Source organism: Pieris napi, chromosome 1, assembly GCF_905475465.1.
Source record: "Pieris napi chromosome 1, ilPieNapi1.2, whole genome shotgun sequence".
NCBI classification, from domain to species: Eukaryota; Metazoa; Arthropoda; class Insecta; order Lepidoptera; family Pieridae; genus Pieris; species Pieris napi.
Window position 1 is genome coordinate 8,077,141 of NC_062234.1, and position 22,464 is coordinate 8,099,604.

The window sequence follows — 22,464 nt, forward strand, 5'->3', positions numbered from 1 at the left end:
GGTATCTATACAATGCAATAGGTGATAAAGGAAAATCGGTTGTACCTTTTTTTATAATTTCTCTAATCGTTAAACAATACTTTAGCGTAAAAAAACTAATCAATTGAAAAACTAAAGAGGACTGCTTATTCATTTAATCAGTCAGCAAGACTGATGTATAAATCTGTATAGTAGAGAGACACTAGCTTAAGGCCGATTTACATTATCTTAGTGTTTAGGAGAGTGCTTTAGTACAACTTGAAAGGCAAGCTTAAAGCAAGTAGCGTTTACATGTTTCAACTAAAGTACTATCCTAAAGCACTCTCCTAAACACTAAGATAATGTAAATCGACCTTTACATGTTCCTAAATCTTAAGCAAGTCCATTTGAACACCACCCTCGTTAGTACAGTCTTACAAACACTGTAATATTTATAGATTCCATTTTGTTGGAGGCATTAGCGCCCATTGGTCACGCTATTCATAACAAAAGTGGAAAAGCTCGGGAAAACCGTACACCGTATTCAAAAAGCTTTTAGTGTCATCCCGCTGTCACATTTCACGTTTGTGAATATCGACTCTCTCATTTGAGACAAAATGAACGCGTGAAATTGTCAACGATTGATTACGTGTGGGATTTTACGAAGTTCCATTAAGATTTATCATTTCCATTCTTGTTTTAAAGTATTGTGTTTGCTTAGTATATTTTTAAAACTGTTTGTGACTTGTTATATTCTCTTTGTTAAAATCGAAACGCGGTCTTGGCAAAAGTATAGTAAAACTTATAGTTGGGTGCAAGGGGGGAAGGGGGAAGCAGTAGGCGGGGCGTCCACTAGGCCTAGGCGGGGCGATCGGGTGCTGAGGTGCAAAGGCCCGGGCGCACTGCCTCCGACGCCCATTAGAACCTCACAGTCGCATCGCAAAGCTCAACGTTGTCGCGCGCGTTGCACAACTGCATTAAATCTTCGTTCACCTGACATTAAAGACTTGAATGCAAAGGTGCGCTCCGATTACCGCTAATTACCCGGTCAATAACAGTCACCTAAATAATTGGCGGAAAGGAACCGTATTTAGCAGAACGGGCACCCCTTCAATTAGTGCCACCTGTCGGACACGCGTTGCGCATTAATTTGCACTTGCGATAACTTTGCCCTCAAAAAACATCAAAATTTTGACGTCAATGCACCTGCGGGAACTCTGACAAAACAAACACCAGGGACCCGATGTAGCCCCGCTGTGAGGGTGTCGACGATATGATCATGTTATTTAAAGGCAATAGTAGTAGATTAGAACATTTGATAGAGAAAATTCAAGCTAATAAAGAAAATCACGACGTGTCGACTGACGATATTAAAGGTGAGTTTTAGTTTTTAAATGAACAGCATTTTTTCTAATTTTTAAACTTTTCATATAGATATTGATTTAAAAAAATCCAGTTATATAATGTATGATTTTAATCTAGCTACAAAAAACCTCTTCTAGCTAACCTACAATAAGTTATTCATAAATTATTTGTAATATGAACAAAATCTAAACTTATTGATGTATATTTATTACATTTCATGTAGCTTTTCTTATCTACGTAGAGATTAACGATGTAACCGCGTAATTATAAGTATGAAAGTATAATTAAACCATTCTGGTTGAGAGTAGCAAGGGACAGGATCCACTGGAAGGAATTGGAGGAGGCATATGCCAAAAGGCACACCGAACTTAGGGATCTATTGTAACCCTACGTTTAGGAATAAAAGGCTATTATTATAATTAAACGAGCTTCTCTTCTGTAAAGTATCTATAATATATTATATTGCTTTGATAAGGTTAGGTATAAAAATATTTTGATGTATATTCAGCTTTCGCTGTATGTTGATACGTATTATAGCATGTCTATTCGTCAGGAGAGACGTCGATCGTAGTTCAATTTTTTAACTGGCTGTGCCCGTGCGTTATATAGCCTTCCTTGATAAATCGCCCTTACTCTCCTCAAAAACCTCTTCAGCTTTAGAATCTATATATGTAAAACAAAGTCGAGCTAGTTACACAATTTAGCTCGAGAGTTGTGGAAAAAAAATATTTTAGATAGACTCACGAAAAAAAAAACTTAAAATAAAAAGGCCACAACTTGGATGTCTATGGGCTTCGAAGACTGCCCTTTTTGGTCGTCCCGCCAGCTCGTTTGCCCCCCTATTATAAAAAAAAACTTGACATTTCTTTTGACATTTTCATTTTCCAAACGTCACAGACAAGTAAAAAGAAAAACATGTTAAAAAATAAGTCCGTTTTTTTAATTGGCTCGAAAATAGTGTCCTAATCTGTATATATGTATTAACAATAGTATAAACAATTATACCCCTGAGTAATTGTAATAAGGAATTCTAATGAAGCGTAAATAAATAATTACTTCATAATAACCTGTATATATACCCTTCAAATTATTCACGGTGATTTTTAAATAGCTACAAAATTACAACTTTGCTTATTTAAATAGTCAATGGGCTGGAAAATTAATCAACTAATTAATTTGTAAATTAGGCTTAGTGCGGAATAATTAGTGTGTTTAAGATTTTAAATAGCTAATTAATAGTTCAAAATGTCAGAAATGTTTATAGACGTGGCTCATCATAGGTAGATGTTTTCTACTACCCAAAGAGATCATATTATTGAAGAATAAATATTGCAGAAGTCTTTTCTTTTTCAGAAGTTCAATTCAAAACAAATATGATGAAAAGTATTAATGATTTGTTTTATTATTTTCAAAATACCTTAAATTCAAAATGAACATTAAATAATTAGAAAAATCCAATTTAATTCGTTTCTGTATTTGAAGTCCACTTTGAATTTTACTTGAGTAACAAAAATCTCTCGCAAAGCTTTTTGAGTAAGTACCTTATATTTTATTGTTATAATACTCTCTATAACCAGACGTTGTAGTAAATTTCAATTACAGAGAATTAAAAATCTACTGAATTAGGAATAAGCATATTACAAAGTTTATAGCAAAACCTTCTTCAATGTGCTTTTAGCATTAACTAAGTAACTCACTCCTACTTCGCGTGCCGTAATATTGGCGATTAGACAACCCAGCCCGGTCCATGATAACGATCAGTGTGGGCTAAGGTTTTCACACCAGCATTTGGCGATTGGCGCTGATTGTCGAGGCGCCGGTTGAGGTGTCTCATACGACGCAATTAGGAAGTCAGCTTCCGCCGCCCACCACGGCGCTAAGTCACCCGAGGAATTGCCAACAATCATTGTTAATTACATATATCCTATACAGAATAGACATACAACGAGATAGACTGACGGCTCATTGGTCTAGTGGTTAGTACCCCTGACTGCGAATCCATGGGTCCCGGGTTCGATCTTGGGTGTTTAAATATGTATTTATATGTCTAACTATCTATAATATGTATACATATCCGTTGCCTAGTACCCATAACACAAGCTTCACCAGCTTAGCATGAGACTAGGTCAATTGGTGTGAATTGTCCAATCATAGACTAATATAAAGGTTTGATAGAGAGAACATACCGGTATACTTCGAATTTCAAATTGTATTGAAGAAGAGAGAGAAACACTTTCAATAACAACTGTAACAACTGTTTTTCTCACCTTATTTCGAGAAAATTTTCCATTAGAAATAACATAATTTAGTTACATAACAAAAAAATACACATAAACACATACGTAGTTACGCACAGACACACCAATATTTATATTATATTTTACTTAGTTAATGGCAATTACTTTTTATTATATATACATTTGGTTTTGTAATTTTTATAAAAGCTGTTGGCTACCTAAATAAAAAATAAAATAATTTTACCTTAACACCATAGGATGCTGTAGCTTGTTTATAACCAATTCGTTATAATAATGCAAGCTACTTAATTAAGCTGTTACTTCATGGCTGAATTCAATTGTCATTATTTTCTCCATTACGGTCGTTACGCGTATCCGGGGCGTGAAGGAAGACAGATTGATATAAATAGTTTCCCTTATTACACGCGATATAAAGTAAGAAAATAGGTGGTTACGTCGTAAAAGGAAAATTACGTACGAGATGGACGGTAACTGTTAGAATATGGATTTTTAAAGTAAATTTATTTATTGTTTAGTATTATTATTATATTTGGCCTTATTCATTTTAATAAGTATAATAAATTGAAATTATATAAAGAAGCAGTAAAATTACAACTGTAAAAAAATATTAAATTATAATTGAAATATTTTGCTTCGAAGCGTCATCCATTATTTTTAATTTTGATGTTGTTTTAGTGTTAACAAAATAGTTTCGTGCGATTGGCAGCCATGAGGTTGTTCACTTGCTTTTACGGTGAAAGATCAAATCAAAACAGCAATTTTTTTGACCATTTATTGTAAATACGTATAAAAATTAAATAAATTCATTATTTCATCGATTTACAACTATTTTATTGATATTAAGAAATTTCCCTTTTTTCAATCACGAGGGAAATCTGAAAAATATATTAAAATTTGTTTCAATAACACTCATCGGGGTGAATTCCGCCACCGCCATAGATCCTGATCTCATCTCACATTACTCATCATTTGCGTGCTCCTCATAGCGGCACATTCAATTTGTTTATATTTCGGAAATCTGCCGTAACCATATAACGTATATTATCCCTTCAAATGACTTGAGCTTTTAGAATAATTGTCTTCCATTTTGGCAGACTGTACATTACTATTTCAAATATAAATACATAAAAAGTTAAATAAATTTAGCTTTTAACCTTAATATGGTAACTTACTATAGTTATTGTTTGAGGGTAGTCTTTATTGTATTTTTAATGATTACTTAATTACTACTACTATAATATTTATTCCTCTAATGTCACTATAGTAATTATATAATATGCAGCCTTCAATGTATTATTTAATTGTAACAGAGGCACTGGGCAGCGTCGGTAGCGCGGCAGCAAGCTCTTGGCCATCCTCCACACCGGAACCTTCACCTTCTCCAACCTCGACACCAACATCTGCTGACGCTGCTGATCCTGAAGCCGAAGGAGATCCACCCTTCACGCTCGGTGCAACTGAGCACACGCCCTACCAGTGTCAGTTCTGTGATAAGGCGTTTCCCAGGCTGTCCTACTTAAAGAAACATGAACAGGTTCGTACACTATTGCCAAATTTTGCTTTTTTAATATTAAGATAACATCTCTAACAATACAGTCTAAGGTTAACTTGTAACACAACAAGCTTGACTACAATAAAAATCCTCATATCTACGAATTCTCCGGTTCTATCATACAAATTTCGAGCTTCATTAGCAAGTGTATGTCCAAAACGGCCCATTTGGAAAGCCAGTGCGTATAGATATGCATCGCAGTTGCGAGCCAGTCCACGGCCCTCAGAGGTTGACGTCTGGCCCATTACAGAGGCCGTATATCTCGGCTCCTTTGTGCAACGCCACTGTAACCGCACCACGATTATCCGACACACGCCGGGACAGATGTAGACTAGATAAGGCAAATAGAACCGTCACTTTGCATAATCCCTACTACAGTTCAGCTAGATTTGCATCTAGCTGTGTCAAAAGTTCTGCAGATGTATCGAGAAAGCATTCTTTTATATGGAAAAATCGTAAAAGGATTCTATTAGATAATCGGCATGCAATTGCAGTCACCTTTGCAGATATCAATCTCAAGGCGAGGTGTGTGCCGACAAATGTATCGGCAAGATCGCGTCTTAGCTTAGAGACGCTGTGACGGCCGGAAATAGGTTCGAGATAAATCCCTGACTACACTCAGCTATTTCTTTATCTGTTATCATATTTTAATCAGTGCTTTCGAAAAGTATTCCCTCAGGTAATCTACTTGTTAGGAACAAACTGAATAAAGCAATCCTATATTAAATAGCTATTTAATTGTGCGTAATACACTCTATATTTTAATTTAAAATTACTTTTTCAAATTAAAGTTGGTATGTAGAATAATGAGGGACTGGGACTATTATTCGAGCCTGTACTGATGACCTCTGGGCAGCGGCTGTGTGAACCGGCGATGACATCGCATTACGGCACCTGGGAAAGTCTCGGTAGCCCGTCATTTCGGTGCTTTATTGGCTATCAAGCCGCTTAAACTAGTTTCGAATGTCTTTTGGTGCGCTTTACTCGGAAAACTTAACAACGTATGAACATTTATGTCTGACTCTCCCACGGCGTATGTTGTTATAAATTAAGTTGAATATTCGCGTGTAGTTCCGCTATAAAGTGTGTTACGGTATCTTATCGTACGCGCATCGGGGATGCTTGTGCAGTCAGCACCCAGGGGCCAGCTCCCGTCGAGTATTTGTAATTTAAATACTGCTTATTGATTCTTTGCACGAAGTCGTGAATAAAATAGTCACTAGTTGGGTTAAACAAAACCGAGCTACTTAATCAACACCAGTTCCACGTGTTATTGATATAACCTATTCATTTTTCTACGAAATTAATGAATTGTTTATTTAAAAATATGCATATTGCCTTGAATCATTTAAACCGTATTTGATTTGATATGGATAAAAGATTTCTACAATATACATATATACGTATAATTAGATTGAACGATCGATGAACGAAAATAAATTTTAACAGATATAGGATGCTCCTATAAATGCAAACTACGCATCATTTATGCCCTAGAGCAAATACGTATGCATGTCAATCGCTGATAAAATCATAACAAGTGTTTCAATTAGAATTTACAACTTTGCTAACGATGCCTGTAATCTTGTAAGCTTTAAAAGTTTCTCTAAAGCTTTACTGCCAACTGTAAATAATTCTGATTGAGACGTTTGTAACGTTTTTTAATTAATTGTCTCTTTAGAAATACTTAACATAATTTTTTATGTTAAATATTCTACTCCACAGTCACTGACTGGAATGGACTATGAAATAGTCGTTAATCCGTAGATGTATTAATATTGGCAAAATGAATAAACGGTTTTAAACTAATTCAACTTTGACGTTGTTAATTTATGTGCTCTGTAACATAAATGACAGCTGACAATAATGCCATTGCTCCGACATATCCTATATATCCTTACAGTGTCTATATAATAAAGAGCGTTGTTGTATTACTTTGTTCCCATTCAGGCCGAGCTACGCTCGCTAAAGCAGCTCGAGCTGAGCTGTAAAGGCCCTTAAGGCCAACAGCGAGATTCCTTTCAAACAAAAAATTTCTTTCTTATATTCATTCTAGCGGTCCTGCGAGACGAACAGAATTCTCGAATCTACTTGAAAAGATACAAAAATCCAGCTATTTAGGAGGAGTTTAAATAGAAACACACGCACGGAAGATTTAAGTATATAAAGATAGTCTAAAATTTGTTTTAATTTAAGCTTGGCTGTTAGAAGATCAGTATGAAGTAGTACAGATCCAGATATGTGTAGGTGTTTATTTCTCAGAGGTATTACGATAACTTACTTTAAAAAACATCGATAGAGTCTAAAAAACAGTATGTACAAGTTTTTTACTTCATGGATAAGCTAACAAATTGGGATAGTCGCTAATAGCTTCACCCATGCCGTGAAAATTAGGGGACCACGAGGCAAAAGATACTTGTTCAAACAATAATTTTTACTAACAAAATTGTGTATCGATTTTGTCACTTATCTTAACTGGTTGCAGTCCATTGAAGTATCTAGTTTGATAATAGGCCTTGTATAGATACAAAAAAGGTAATTTTGAGTATCATTATTACTATATTGTTCAAACATACATTATATATTACAATATAATCATCTATTACGATTGTTGAGGTAATCATAAGTACTATGAACCTTTATTATATTACTATGAACCTATTGTAATTTTCGTAGATTGATTACGGCATTCATGTTAGTTGATATGCAACTGAAAAAAATCAGTTAAACCTGTATTTTCGCAAGGCTTGTCCCGGTGTAAGCGTGGCATCGTATCAGTTTAGTAGTAAAATAGAAGCAGGTGAACATATCGACAGACAAAAATAATTTTTAATATAACTGTTAAAGTTTTTAATGATACCTTAAATAATATTAATGATACTTAAATGTGGTTATTGATGAAAAATATCTAAATTTCTAATTGGAGATATTCCATAATACTCTTTGGAATATTTCTTTACTAAGGAGGATTAGTAGAAAGTAAATATTAAAACTTTTACTAAAAGTACTTACTGTACATAAAAGTTTTAATACTTTCATTAAAAAAATAACGGCAATACAAAAATTAACAACTAACGAACAGCATGCCAGAATAAAAAAAACAAGCTTCCTAACAATTATTCTAGAACTATTTGGCGCCATCATTTGTATTTGACTCTCATCCCTGGGGTCATAGATTCAATCCCCAGCTATGCACCAATGAACTTTCTATGTGCGCATTTAACACTGGCTCATACGGTGAAGGAAAACATCGTTAGGTAACCCGTATGCCTTAGACTCAAATAGTCGACAGTGTGTTTCAGGCACACCAAACCGAGACAATTGTATGAGTAATGTCGATCATTCAAATGTTAAGATTTAACGTCTAAACGATAATCGCTAAAGCAATTTAGTAAAAGCGTGAAACGTTGTCAGTTTTGGACAGAACCTTAAGTCAGGTTCAGTGGTGTGAAGGCCAACGCTATTCTTCAACTTCCAACGACTGTACACCCATTTCCATAATTAGCTTATGAATAATCCATTGTTTATCTGTAGACATTTTTACAAATAGAGACGTATTTTAACTAATTCAATGGTAACTCAAAATACAATAATGTCATGTAAACTAAAGTTACTAGTCTACTTGTAGGACATACTTTCCTATAGTCAGGTTTTGTTTTATTTTTATTAATCGTAAAGTCGTGGTAACTTAAATTTAAGATAGAATGGTGTCAATCATTTCGATTTTTTCGATTCTTTATTAGATAATTGATACAGCTCCCGGCTCGGAATTTAATCATATAATCTATTCGCCGTATTGCTGCTCACAATAATGTAGTAATGGTAAACCAATATTTTATCCAGTCAAATAGATCTCTGTGAAGCACCGTTTAGAAGTAGATTTCGTATTTTCCTACATACGTGCGCTCAAAGCAAAATCTTACTAATAAACACACCGAGGCCTATATGTTATGTATTAAAGGCAGATAGGTAGTTTGACGTTGACAAATACCTTTCGGATTCACAGTTAAGTTTAACGAAAATATTCTAAACTAAAACTTGGAACTTCCCGGGTATTATCGGCCGGCCTAGAAAAACCATGATAACTGTTGTGAAAATATGTGTTCAGATTTCATTTAAACATTGACCAACTGCTGACATGGCTGCCGTGGTTGCTCCAAATATTAACAGCTGAAGGTGCACGATAACCCAACAGCTCATGAGAGTAGGTAATTTTAGAAATGTGTGAATAGGTGTGAGGAGTATTTAAAATGTTGCTTTATAACAATAATTCATTCTGTCTTATTCAATTCTCGCTTTATCGAAGCCTCTTTCAAGCCCTTAATTATTGTGGTGAGCCAGCCATCGTTGAGAAAATCCCATTACCTTGAATATCTGAACCTGCCCGTAGGACTCCGTGTGTGTAGGGATCTTGGTGCAGACACCCCGTAATAATTTTTATATTCACTATTTATGTGTTAGGGAAGATCTTAAAGACCCGTAGGGTTGTTAGATTCTTAGGTCTTACTCTATCATATACTTAGTTACCTAGTGCAGCTTGCTAATAAATACACGACATATACTATACAGATACTCCTGACATAAATGTAAATTTGAATACACATTTCACAGTCCACTGGCTGGCAAGCTGAACCATATGGTATTATTATCCAATTATTAAGAAATCTATTAAAAGAAGTAATATTATCGTTAAGGTACCTACTTATATTTATGTTATACTAATTCTTAGTATAACATAAATATAAGTAGGATGTATAATATATATTTGTGTCAACATTTTGCAGACTCATTCGGATCAGATGCCGTTTCGTTGCGAATTCTGCGCAAGATTATTCAAACACAAGAGGTCCCGGGATCGCCACGTCAAGTTGCACACTGGTGACAGAAAGTATCGCTGCGCACATTGCGAATCTGCATTCTCGCGAAGGTAAACTATCGATATTTTTACAAAATGTAATATAATATATTAATCTTAGCTGGTTTAGTTAGTTACGAATGTTGATAGTCTGTATGTATTGTAAGTTGTAACTAATATTTGAGTTTGAGCCATTATGATTTTGTCATTAAAAACAATATTATTATTATATTGTATTTATTATATGTATATAAATGTATATAATATCTCAAAGACTACGTAATATATCGTTAATAATTTTTATAGACACTAGACAACATTTCTAATCTAAATTAATAGCAGGTGTTCAAATCCATTTTTTAAATCTAAATATAAGCGCATACGAAACGATAAAAGAGCTTTTTTACAATGACATTCCATATGAGTTAAATACTCAAACGTTTAAGAATTAAATATAAATGAAGATGCTTGCATAACAATGACCGCGGAGTAAGATTGATCACCATAAGTCACGCCACAAAACACGATTTACGGGCAAGAAACGACGCGTCACCTTTTTCGTCACCTCTCTGTGGTCATGTGACTAATTCCACGCAATTTGTCGACTCGAAGAGGCAAATGAAAAGAGATGATGCGCTGACAAATGGCGGCGAGGGTCTTACAAAAATAAATGTCCGTACCTAAACGGGCATGCCAGTGCCCATTAGTGGAGGTGTTTGGGCGAATGCCTCTATTCTGTAGTTTGCATGAAAAGCCCCTTTGTTAGTTCTATTTTGTCCGTGCTTTATGTGAGTACTTGTGTCTCAGATGACAAATTACACTGTCACAATGATGATTTATTTTATTCAATTTTAACATTCTTGTCTCTGATGTACTTTAAACGCATTAGTGGCTTTATAATGTTTATAACTTATTTCAACGATTAACTTTGGAGCTTACATTCAAAGACGTGAATCGTTACATATTAAACGTTTATTGTCTGATAAATTATGTTTTATTTATCGAATATATATTATACGCTATATATTTTTTATTTACACAAATACAATATTTACAATTTTCTTAACCTATAAAGTAATAATAAAAATAATTAAAAATAAATAAAATGAAAATCAAAACAAATTTAAACAGTTTGGTCCATGTGGCAGTGTACCTTTAACGCTGGCAGCATTTCCTCGCTGTATTGCGAGACTTATTCTTTGAGCCAGGAAAGTGCCAGCTCTGCGGTCACCGGTACTATCTACCAGGCGCCAACTTAAATCTTTAATAAGCGCCTGTGCACTTGAACCCCACTGCCCAAGAGTCTCTACTCCAAAGGGAACAAAATTGAAGTTGGAGGAAAGACTCTTATATTTGTGCCGTTTGTTATTGTATAGGCTTATATTAAGTTTTGAATGAACCAATTGTCCGTGAACTGTGTCTTTTACGAACTTTATAATATGTTTTGCATTTCAATTGCAAATTTCAGTGATCACCTGAAAATTCACATGAAGACACACGACAACCAAAAGCCATTCCAATGTACGGTGTGCAATCGGGGGTACAATACAGCGGCAGCTCTGACCTCTCACATGCAGGGCCACAAGAGAGACAGAGATGGGCGGGAGGTTGACCGTAAAAGGGCACTGAGATGTATCCGATGTGGAGAAACATTCCGACGACCAGATATGTTACAAGTAATTGAATTAAGTATATTCAAATATCAGAATCATTTAGTAATATTATAATTTAACGAATACCGAGGGTTACCCACGTCGATGTGTATTACCACTGCATTTTGGAGCTAATTTATTTCAGACATCTTAGTAGATTTCATTTAGCTTAGAAGACTATGTATTTAGATGCCTATTGTAGTTTTGAAAACTATAAATGAATCAACCCCAAAATGGTGTTTTGAAATTCATAAGAAAAGTGGATTATAGTGCAGCAACTAATAAAGTCAAGAGAAATACGTAAAAATTAAAACAAATCTTGAAAAATGGTTTCATACATATGATATATCACCTAGATTCGAAATTGATTAACCTTTTCTCAACCTAATCCTTGGTTTCATTTCAGGCGCACATGACGACAGCGCACGGTAACATGACTCCACCACGCCGAGTCGCATCGCAACCACCACCCACTCTCCTAGCTTGCATTTATTGCACACGTGACTCTTTTACTAGCATGGAGCAACTGCAACTTCACGTACGCTCATCACATTCAGCTCTGTTAAATGGTGAAGGCCCTGTAGATCAACCAGCCCCTACAGATCTCAGCCGACGCGGGTCCGACGAAACGCCTCCAATGAAAAGGCCACGATCAAGTGCTAGCGTAATTCCACAAACGGTATTATCACCAAGCACTTTGTTGTGCAATCAATGCGACGCTGCACTGCCCGATTTTGAAGCCTTCCGCGCGCATTTGAAAGGACACCTCGAAGAAGGAAACGATATAAGTAAATCAGGACCCACGCCATGTTTGCATTGTGGCGCTACATTCACAGACCCAGTCGCATCAGAAAGGCATTTGGCAGCTCATTACTTAGCTGTGTCATGCGAGTACACGTGTAATAGTTGCTCCCGAAGTTTTTCAACACCGGATGATTTACAGAAACACTTATTCGAACATCATGCGCACAGTCTATACCGTTGCACCCTGTGTAAGGAAGTCTTCGAATCTAAAGTTGCTATTCAGGTGGGTTGATCTTCATCTATATTAACCTGGTTTTAATTTTATATCTTTCTAACGTGACGGATGCTACAAAAACCGGGTTGAGAAAGATTCTTTTCCTCTATATCCTACCCGTATTTTTTTAATTTCATTTTTACAAAAACTACTTATTCGATTTAAATGGTTACCATGATTTTTCGAAACTGGAGAACTTTAAACTATAATTGTATGCAACGATGTCGAGAAATATTATATAGAACTTTATATTTATTTATTGAAGTAAATATCTACTATATAAAAATAAGTCGGGTTTTCCTTCCTGACGCTATAACTCCAGAATGCACGAACCGATTTCCACGGTTTTGGATTCGTTGGAAAGGACTCGGGCTCCGTGAGGTTTATAGCAAAGAAAATTTAGGAAAAATTTCAACAGAAAAGCGGGATCACCAACGGGAAATGTTACATAACATAATTTAATTACGAAGCCATCTGGTGGCGAAACGGAGTTCGCCGAGTTTGCTAGTAATTTTATATTAATATGTATAATAAAATAAAAAGTTTGCCTAAAAGTTCATTATTAGTAATAACGAGCTTATTTGCTTCAGGTCCACTTTGCAGTAGCCCATAGTGGGGAAAGCAAAATCTGGGTTTGCCGATCATGTGGCACCAATGGTGGCGCTTTGCGTTCTGAAGCAGAATGTACTGCTCACGTACGAAATAGGCATGCTGCAGCAAGATGTGCGTGTGGGGCTGTGCTGGCTGGAGCCAGGGCCTTAAGAGAACATGCAGCAGCCCACCATACGTATAGATGCCCTGTACCGACCTGCTCTGATACTTTTGCCGTTCAGTACTTGCTAGAGCGACACATGCAAGTCCATCATGCTATTCCTCAGGTTGGTCTTAATAATTTATCAATAACATGTATCCGTTAAAGATATGTCAAATATTTTAACTGTCAAGTCGTTACATTAATATCTAGAACGGTTATTGAGTGGTTTTTATTCATAGTTTTTAAGTGGCATTAGGAGAATAATGTACTATGTATGTATGTAATGGAAATTGTTTTTATTTGAAGGCCTGGTAATGGGACCTTCAAGCTTATTTTCTCTTCTTATTCACTTTTTTTTTTGGATGTAATTTCACTTGTTTTCTTAAATCATCCCCACGGAATGAAAATTGACTATAGTAACCATAACCATACATTTCATTTACATAGACAAAGTTGTGGACATCAGTATTTCTATAAATGTGTTATATGTAATACATGTACATTAATTAATGTTAAACTATTTTTAGGATTTAAATGGTGACTTATCGAGAAAGCGTTCTGAAAATAACAACGCTGTAGAAGAGACATGTCCGCCGTGTCACACAGTCGATAACCAAGGAACGGAAGAGCGTCGTCGCAAGAATGGGGCTGTGGCATTACAATGTGCATATTGTGGGGAACGAACTCGAAGTAGAGCCGAACTTGAAGCCCATACGAGGGCCCATTCTGGAACAACTGTTGCGAGACACAAATGCCTAATTTGTGACGAAGTATTACCTTCCGCTGCCGTGCTTGCTGAACATAAGCTCACGCACTGCAAGGTACTAATTAAACCTTAAATATATAAACTCTAATAAATCTGCATTAATGACATGTACATTTAATCCAAATAATGTCTTTGCAGGTGGTTGCCGGTGACACCTGTGCAAGATGCCGTTCAAGGCTACCCTCTGAAGAGGCCTTCTTAACTCACATGGCTCGGCATCATCCTACTTTACCCGCTCCTTGTATTATATGCAGACAGACTTTAGCTTCAGAACCAGAGGCGCGTCTCCACGCAAGATTCCATTTACGACCCAATGAAGATGAGCAAAGGTGCGCTATTTGTTTAAAAACCCTATCAGAGAGTGAGGCCGGTGAAGGTGTGAGAGCTTGTTCCTCATGTTATGCAAGGCATGCTGCTCCAAGGCCTCCTCCGCCGTCAGATAATGACTGCAGACTTTGTCGGCGAGCCTTAGAGTCTCCTACTCGTCTTCAAACACATCTTATTGAACATACCTTTGCTGGCATTGGTTCTTTTAGCTGCTACCTTTGTTCTGCTGTGTTCACGAGCGCAGCCGGTCTTCAAAGGCATTTGCCAGAACATCCAGCCGCTACAAGGCCCTATGATTGCGGCCGTTGCGGTTTGAAATTCTTCTTCAGAGCGGAGTTGGATAATCATGCATTAATCCACCTCGAGGAAGCTGAATTAGCTCAAAGAGCATTCTATGAAGCGTACGCCAGGGGTGCTGCATCAGCTTGGGTCGCGCTTCAGTCCGATACGTCCCCTAAAACTTTGTCTTCACCAGTTGCGGAAGTACAAGTTAAACAAGAGAGTGAGGTTAAAGAGGAGAAGAATGATGAATACATTGAAGTATCTTCTCCACCACCTATTCCGCCGACGTCCACAGAATCTGTATCGCCTTTAGTGAAACAAGAAAAACCTGATGAGGAATGAATTAGTGCACCGAGTATATGTCGAACACATGAAAGAAGTGTAATAGATATTAAGATTTAGTACATAAAGCTAAGAATGATATCGTCCTTCGTGGGCCAGGCTCCCGCTGCAATACTAGATGACGTCCTAGGTATATTCTAGTTAATTGAACTGTTAATGTTAATTCTTAACTATATTTTGTTATTGAGCGTTTAGAACGCCATATACGTTAGTATATACAAGTAATCCTTGGTAGATTTCGTCTTTTTAATTTCGCCTCAAACATGTTTTACAATGTTTTTTTTAATCGCTATTAAAAAACTGTTATGTTTATTAGTTAAGCTTCACTATGTTTTAGAGTATTATACAAAATTTTAACATGTTACGTACGTTTTATTTTTTAAATTAAGCGAAATGAAAAGCCACTGGTTTTGGTATTCAATATAAATAAAAAAATAATTCTACAGTAAGTGACTTAAACAGAAAATACTTCAGGCCGTAGCGACTTGTTGTTGTATCCAAGGCAATAAAGCGGCTACATTTACGTAGGCGGCGGGAACGTTTGCGCTGGCGCAGCCCAATCCCCACGCAACCAAACCCACAACGACCCACTGCCCCTGCACTTGACATACCAGACCTGATCCTCCATCACCCTACAAAAAATATTTTATAGAGGATTTCGGTTACACTTTAACTTCGTTTTGTGACTTCGATCGTAACAGTTGCCTACATAAATTTATAAATACTTTGTTGGGTAGTTTTTATTCTGCGTTGACTTTTAGATGTTTTTAATTATTAAAATATTCTGTTTTAAATCATAATACCATACAATGGAGGAATTAAACTGAAATTGCTTGAATTTCCTAAAAAAATACTTACACTACAAGAATCCTTATTAGCTTCGCCTCCAGCACAAACAAAAGAGGTAGTGTCTAGAACGTATGTCGGTCCCAGACGCGCAGCCTGCAACTGTGTCTGACAAGTGGCAGGAGCAACTATCGGTACATCTACTTCCTTCAGGATCTGCTGGAATTGCCCTTGCATTCCAAACATATCTTTTCCCCATCCTGCTACCCAACATCTAAAAGAAAATAATATGAAGGTCTTGTGTTTTCGAAGTTACTAAAGGATAGAGGATTTAAAAAAATAAGACCTACATATAGGTACCATATTATAACACGAATGGCGAAAATATTTTCATATTTTTATTTTTAAAAGTATTATTACAAAACTATCATGCGAGAAGTTTAAGCGTATATAAATATATACAATTTAATTTCATTGTACGTGGCTACGAGATAACAATTTTATTGTACCATTATAAGTAATAAAAAATATATATACCTTTGGCCTGTGTATGTAGTAGTCGATGCTGGCGGAAGACATGCTCTATTAATAGTCATCGTTGAACCCGTCATGGGAGTCAGAGGTACAGATGCTGACAAACGTAAAACTGCAATATCGTATTGCAGCGTATTGGGGTTGAATGAGGGGTGAGTAAACACCTTTGTTACTGTATATTCCTGGAAAGGGACAGGTTCGTAGGTACCAGCAGCATCCCATTCACCTAAACGCACCTTGACATTAGGAGCAGTGCCCGCGACTCTGAAATTATTGAAATCTTAGTAAAACTTTCACGAGAGGAATTTTAATTAACACATCGATACTTACATGTAAGTGGAAAGCCTATGTATCACCGTTATAACGTTAAGTTGATTTATTAAGACACCACCGGCAATGTAATCATTCTGTTTCGTTAAAATTAATGCCTGCAAATCATATTAGATTTGATTAAATAAATATAATGTCGTATGTAATTATTGTATTTCATTTCATGTACCTGCCAAGGATATTCTCCGAAATTAGCTTGCCCAGCCGCTGGCGTAACTACAGGCGATGGTGGCGTCTGCAGAGTGCCACATGCAATCGTTGCGGTCGTGGTAGCACCACAACAATATTCTTGGCCTGCAGGGCAGGGCATCATGGTCTAAAAACAATTTTTTTTAAAATATGAACATTACCGAGAAAATTGAATATTACGAATATTAATTGTACTTACAGGTGTAACTATTCTTATATCGATCAAGCCATTACCTGACGATCTGATACAAGTGCCAGAAGGTACACATCGGCAGTTGCTTTGCCTCTTTCGAATTCTGTGATTGCTTAAATTACTGTACACGTATTCCGCAACTTGGTTCTCTTTTATACTTCTCTTCTCACGAGGAAATTTAACAGCACTGTCAAACGAGGGGTTTGCTTGACTGTATTCTATGGATGGTAGTCGGAACTCTGCCGCCGGTGTAGAGCCAAGTCTGGGATCAATCGGCAGCTGTCCTGTAGTATTGTCATCAGGATTAGATACACATATCGCATCAGGATTATCACAAAGCACAATGATTCCATAAGATATATCTGATGAAATGGTCGAAGGCGTAGAACTTATGTTAAATGAATTCGGCAATGATGATGGACTAGCAATTGTGGTACGCATAGTACTCGTTGTTTGAAATGTAGATGAGACTGTATTACCAGGAGAGGTAGCTCGTGTTGTAGGTGCTGTTGTGGGAGCAGCAGTCGTTGGAGCGACGGTCACAGTTGTCGGTTGCGCTGTGGTCATCATTGTTGTCATTGGGGTTGGTGGTGCGGAACTCATTGTTGCACTTGTCGGCGATGGCGACGGCATTTTCGTCGTCGCCATTGTGGTAGCTGCTGTAGCTGACGCTGTAGTCGGTACTGTGGTTGGGGCTGCTGTAGGTTTTGCTGTAGTCGGTACTGTGGTTGGGGCTGCTGTAGGTTTTACTGTAGTCGGTACTGTGGTTGGGGCTGCTGTAGCTGTCACTGTAGTCGGTACTGTGGTTGGGGCTGCTGTAGGTGTCACTATAGTCGGTACTGTGGTTGGGGCTGCAGTTGGCTGCAAGATTGGTGCTGGAACCCCTTGCACTATAACTATTTGTGCATTTTGTGAGGGATTTGAAGGCAATAATCCTAAACACGCTGTCAATAACCAGAGACACATGATGAAGCATTCGACCCGCTATGGTAATAAGGCCCGAACTAAAATGTACTCTGTATTATAGACATGTTCAGGCAGTGATGGGCCGACATTAAATACGTCCTTAGCAAGCAATTGGTGGTATTCCCCAACAATTGCAGCCTTCATGGTTTATAACTGTGATCATAGGGCGGTAAATTGACTCAATGCGTCAAGTGCGGATTAAATGTTAATCTGTATGGTAGTAATAATATTTTTAATACTTCTGCATCAAAAAAATAGTTAGTTTCATAGGACATAATATTGTAGTTTACCTTACGCTGTTTAATAATCTGATCTTACACCAAATATATTTTTTATACCTACACATGTTTAATAATTATATTTATCTGATAAACGCCGAGTCGAGTAATTTGTACTCCGTTTACCTCATATTGCCATATTTTCTGTATGTTTAAGAAGACAATGCAATGTACGGCAACATTTATTATTTTAAACATTACAAAAATTATTAGATCACTGATATTGACAAAATCGTAATATAAATATTTATGAGAGAATGCTAACTCGGCTACTCGGTACCTAGACTCTGCTCTCGGTGTATCTTTAGTAGGTACATACAAAGTACATACTTTTCCTAAAATCCATGTCGAGGCTATCAAAAATTATGCACAATGAGGTGATGTAATCATATAGTAATATGGAAATATTTTAGAGTTGTCAGACCGAATAATAATAGCAAACATACATAATCAAACGTGTGAATCATTTTTCTCTATGTAAATCATCATAATTACCTATTCTATTATACAAACCTAAAATTATTGGATAACAATGGCAATATATCAATAAATGTATATTTTCTCATGTTAGCCGATATTATGTAGATAAGACAAATGAAATATGTATTATTGAAGTGAAACTTCTTTGTCGGGGTTGGAAAAAAATTTAGTGTAACATTTTTTCGTTACGCGTCACATTTTTCCGTTACGCGCCATCTTTTGAAGTGAAACTTCTTTATCGACGTATGGCAGAAATTTTGTAGCAGGTTACGCACCATGTTGCTTTTTGAAGTCAAACTTCTTTATCGGCGTTGGAAAAAAATTTACACATGTTTGTCACATTTTTCGGTTACGCGCCATCTTTTTCTTGTCCCTACCACGGTTGAACCGAAGAGATTCGAAGCCATTAGTAACAAAAATATATAATAACGATAACAATGATAGTAATACTAATAATTCTATTACAATTAATGAAATTCTGTAATAATCTTAGTACTACATAGTAGTACAGTAATAAGTTAAAATGAAATAATTGTATTTGTATTCATGTCTATGATAATAAAAGCCTTTTGTTAAACTTTATCTAATTTAACTTTATTTAACCAATTTCTGTAAAGTTGCATATAGTAGATCATTTTTCGAAAAATAAGGTCATAAAGAAGTTTCACTTCTTACGTGTGTACACACGTAAGAAGTGAGTACACGCACACATTTTTTTGTAATCGTTTAAATTATGTATATCAATCCGTTTACATCTTAATTTGTATACGTTTGTCATACCAAATAGGTGCTAGGTGTGTAATATTTGCCCACAGCCCTGCGATTCTGTAACTCACTTTTCGAACTCACACCAGCGGTTTCGCGGTCGCTCTCAAATCAATTTCAGAGCGACCGCCGATGCGAAAACCGCTGTGTGAGTTCGAAAAGTGAGTTACAGAATCATATTAAGCCGTTTTTCATTTTCTAAACATTTTCAGTGTTACCTAGGTATCATACTTTTCGCGATAACTTCCGAAATCGCGCGGATCCGCGGCTGATTTTAATAAATGATATTCTTGAACATCTACGCCACAAAACAAAATCAAATGTAAAGCACCGCGAAAACCTTTTTCTCTTTATTTATTTTGGGATGAGAGCGCAGCCGTTTATTATTTTATTCAAGGAAAAATAAAATAATTGTTCAATAGAAGTTCGAGCTTAACCATGGTTATTTTATTCTATTGAATTTTTTGTTTGTTGGTCATGACCAACAAACAAAAAATTATAATCTTATCTATTTTCATTTATGTACTATTCAAATTATCCTTCGAATAACTACTTTAGCTGTCGATTACCTACGACTACAAAGTCGAAAGTATGACAATTTCTAACAATAATTTGGAAATAAATAATTTACAAGATTCATATAATACATATATGTATTTATCGTATTTATGTAAATAAATACATATATTTCTAATGAACTTGGCAGCCATTTTTATCTCAATTCTTTTGGTGTCGGCTAAGAAAATAATATTGTACTTTCATATTTATTTAAAACCTTAAATCATCGAGTATAGAATTAATAATGCAATTATAACCTAGTTCCCTGTCAATATAAGCTACTGCTAATAATAATATGTTTTTGTTTTTCACTCAGGCGCTAGTTTTAAACAATATTGTCTAATTCAACGTTTATATGAATAGTTAATAAGAAATATATTATAAGTTAAATAGGATTTTAAGACTATAGGGATTCTTCAGACAAAAAATCCCCAAACGTAAAATAAATAAATAGAGGGTTTTCATTATTTTATTCGAGCAATTCTCGTTTAATAGTTAGTATAACGCCATCTATCGAATGCAAACTAAACTATCTCCTTAGTTTTATATTGAGTTTCGCACGCGATAGTCATGTAACTAGCAATGACGCAGCAAGGCAATAACATAATTATGTATATAGTTCTAGAAATAGCCACGCCGGGGCGTTGCTCAACATGGAATTACAACGCGCATGCTTACTTTATATCGATACAAACAAGTGTACAATCGAGTCTGTTAAATATAGCTATAGTATGATGACAGCGGTACTCGGCAGCCGCTAGCGAGTGTTTAGTGTTCAGTTTGCGCATACTGCCTGAGTTTATACGAGGTTGATTGTGTTTCGTTTTGACGCATAATAATCCGTGGTGTTTCTGCGGCTTATGATCGATTTGCGTAATCTATTTTCTTAAACATACATAATTTTCTTTGCGATTTCAGTGCGCCGCAGTTATTATGAAAGTGATACATTTTAACATCGATCATAGCCGAGAGCTTAGGCACATACGAGTAGCTATAGCGTGAGGAATTGCCACACCAGATAAAATGTAAGATTCGTGTAGTATTTGGCATCACTATGTTTATAAATGTGTGTGAAATTACCGAAGAAAAAATCACCATAAACTATGCGTTGTTATTGTGTAAAATGACATTATAATACTTATTTTTGAAAGTAGGTAGATATAAAATTGTCAGAATGCCTTCACAAAGCCAAGAAATTAATATTGATATAAACTCTAATGAAGATTCGTCTTCCATAAGTGAACCGAAGGATGAAAGAAACCAGGAAGTTAAATATGTGGCTACAGAGAATGTTGGAAGCAGTGTTCCGGCGGGCCTTAGTTCGGACCAAAAGCTGGCATTTGCCTTAAGAGATTTCTTGGGACCTTCTAGCATGGTTCCCTCTGATGATACACCATCTCCGTCCATCACCGAGCAAAAGCTGCCTTACATAGATGAAATTTTAGATGCTGATCTTGCGAATTCCGACGAAGAGCTTAAGACGTGTCTGGAGACCGAGGAAGTTTTAAATAACGCGGCATGCAGGCTGAGACGATGGCGTGCAGCATCTCGAAAGCTTCGCAGACCTCGTATCATCGACAACCTTTGTAGTAGTAAAGAGTGTGGTAGTGGAAAAGCCTTTAGTGGCGGTCATACGGATTTAGCTGACCGTTTGAGAAGTTTGGCGTCGGCCGGAGGCATGTCTGCATCGGCTGGGGAGCTGATGTCCTTGGCTCCACCACCACCTGCTGCCACTGCCCCATCTTCACCAGGATGCTTGCTCACACCCACTCTTGCCGACCAGAGTTCTGCTGAATATTTTGTAAGTACCTATAACCAAAACAATATTTATATGTACTGTATTTTGTGTTTTTTATTGTTCTAATTTTTGGTTTGTGTACATATGTAATTGATGGTTCTGTTCAAACGGCCGTTGTTATGCCTCGACTAAAATAGCAAATCAACAAAGTTTTATTATGTTTTTCTTTTTTGTAAATTGTTTTGACTACTATTAACAATGTAGGCAATAAGATGTTTCCAGGAAATTTTAACAATTTACTTTTAAACGATTTCAATGTTTCTTTTTGACGTCAGAAGCTTTTTAATTACGCACTTTGGCTTGTATTTTTCCATATCTAACTGCCATTTCTTTAATGATTACTACCTCTTACTGTTTTATGCATTAGCTAACTCGCGTTTTGCTTCCCGTTGACGTTTTTCGTCTTATCTCCTTTATGTAATAAAATGTCATTCTGAAAATAAAATGCACAGAGTTAT

At 36.3% G+C, this 22,464-nt stretch overlaps 3 protein-coding genes across 5 annotated transcripts in view; 2 read left to right on the forward strand and 1 right to left on the reverse strand.

Moving 5' to 3' along the window:
* The first annotated feature begins 901 nt into the window (after positions 1–901).
* On the forward strand, positions 902–15,491 carry LOC125054209 (zinc finger protein 423-like). The gene is made up of 8 exons (XM_047655973.1): positions 902–1,334; positions 4,892–5,115; positions 9,918–10,060; positions 11,457–11,664; positions 12,047–12,667; positions 13,249–13,536; positions 13,940–14,233; positions 14,317–15,491. Exons 1-8 carry the CDS (start codon positions 1,232–1,234, stop codon positions 15,127–15,129), a joined length of 2,694 nt encoding a protein of 897 aa, XP_047511929.1. The 5' UTR covers positions 902–1,231; the 3' UTR covers positions 15,130–15,491.
* A 62-nt stretch (positions 15,492–15,553) lies between these two features.
* On the reverse strand, positions 15,554–19,688 carry LOC125054219 (phenoloxidase-activating factor 2-like). Of its 3 annotated transcripts, none has more exons than XM_047655992.1 (8): positions 19,639–19,688; positions 17,641–18,036; positions 17,168–17,445; positions 16,949–17,095; positions 16,780–16,877; positions 16,453–16,713; positions 15,988–16,189; positions 15,556–15,761 (listed from the first exon to the last, which is right to left on the reverse strand). In XM_047655992.1, exons 1-8 carry the CDS (start codon positions 19,661–19,663, stop codon positions 15,600–15,602), a joined length of 1,569 nt encoding a protein of 522 aa, XP_047511948.1. In that variant the 5' UTR covers positions 19,664–19,688; the 3' UTR covers positions 15,556–15,599. The 3 variants fall into 3 exon arrangements, with proteins under 3 accessions (XP_047511940.1, XP_047511948.1, XP_047511955.1); XM_047655999.1 differs by lacking the exon at positions 19,639–19,688 and having other exon boundaries at positions 17,641–17,826; positions 17,917–18,564; XM_047655984.1 differs by lacking the exon at positions 19,639–19,688 and having other exon boundaries at positions 15,554–15,761; positions 17,641–18,566.
* Positions 19,689–20,924: 1,236 nt separating this feature from the next.
* LOC125048994 (C-Maf-inducing protein-like) overlaps positions 20,925–22,464 on the forward strand; it is a 35,586-nt gene continuing 34,046 nt past the window's right edge. Inside the window, exon 1 of the mRNA XM_047647994.1 lies at positions 20,925–22,009. Within this exon, the coding sequence (XP_047503950.1) occupies positions 21,383–22,009 (627 nt within the window). The 5' untranslated portion in view covers positions 20,925–21,382. The remainder of the gene's footprint in view (positions 22,010–22,464) is intronic.

Bases quoted from the DNA above. Each gene is read 5' to 3' on its own strand.
- LOC125054209 (XM_047655973.1), top strand. From the start codon at position 1,232: ATGATCATGTTATTTAAAGGCAATAGTAGTAGATTAGAACATTTGATA. The intron at 5,116-9,917 runs GTTCGTACACTA...AACATTTTGCAG, and splicing joins ACTTAAAGAAACATGAACAG to ACTCATTCGGATCAGATGCC. The intron at 11,665-12,046 runs GTAATTGAATTA...GTTTCATTTCAG, and splicing joins GACGACCAGATATGTTACAA to GCGCACATGACGACAGCGCA.
- LOC125054219 (XM_047655984.1), bottom strand. From the start codon at position 18,127: ATGTGTCTCTGGTTATTGACAGCGTGTTTAGGATTATTGCCTTCAAAT. The intron at 16,878-16,948 runs GTACATGAAATG...TATGATTTGCAG, and splicing joins TCGGAGAATATCCTTGGCAG to GCATTAATTTTAACGAAACA. The intron at 16,190-16,452 runs GTATATATATTT...ATTTTCTTTTAG, and splicing joins ACTACATACACAGGCCAAAG to ATGTTGGGTAGCAGGATGGG.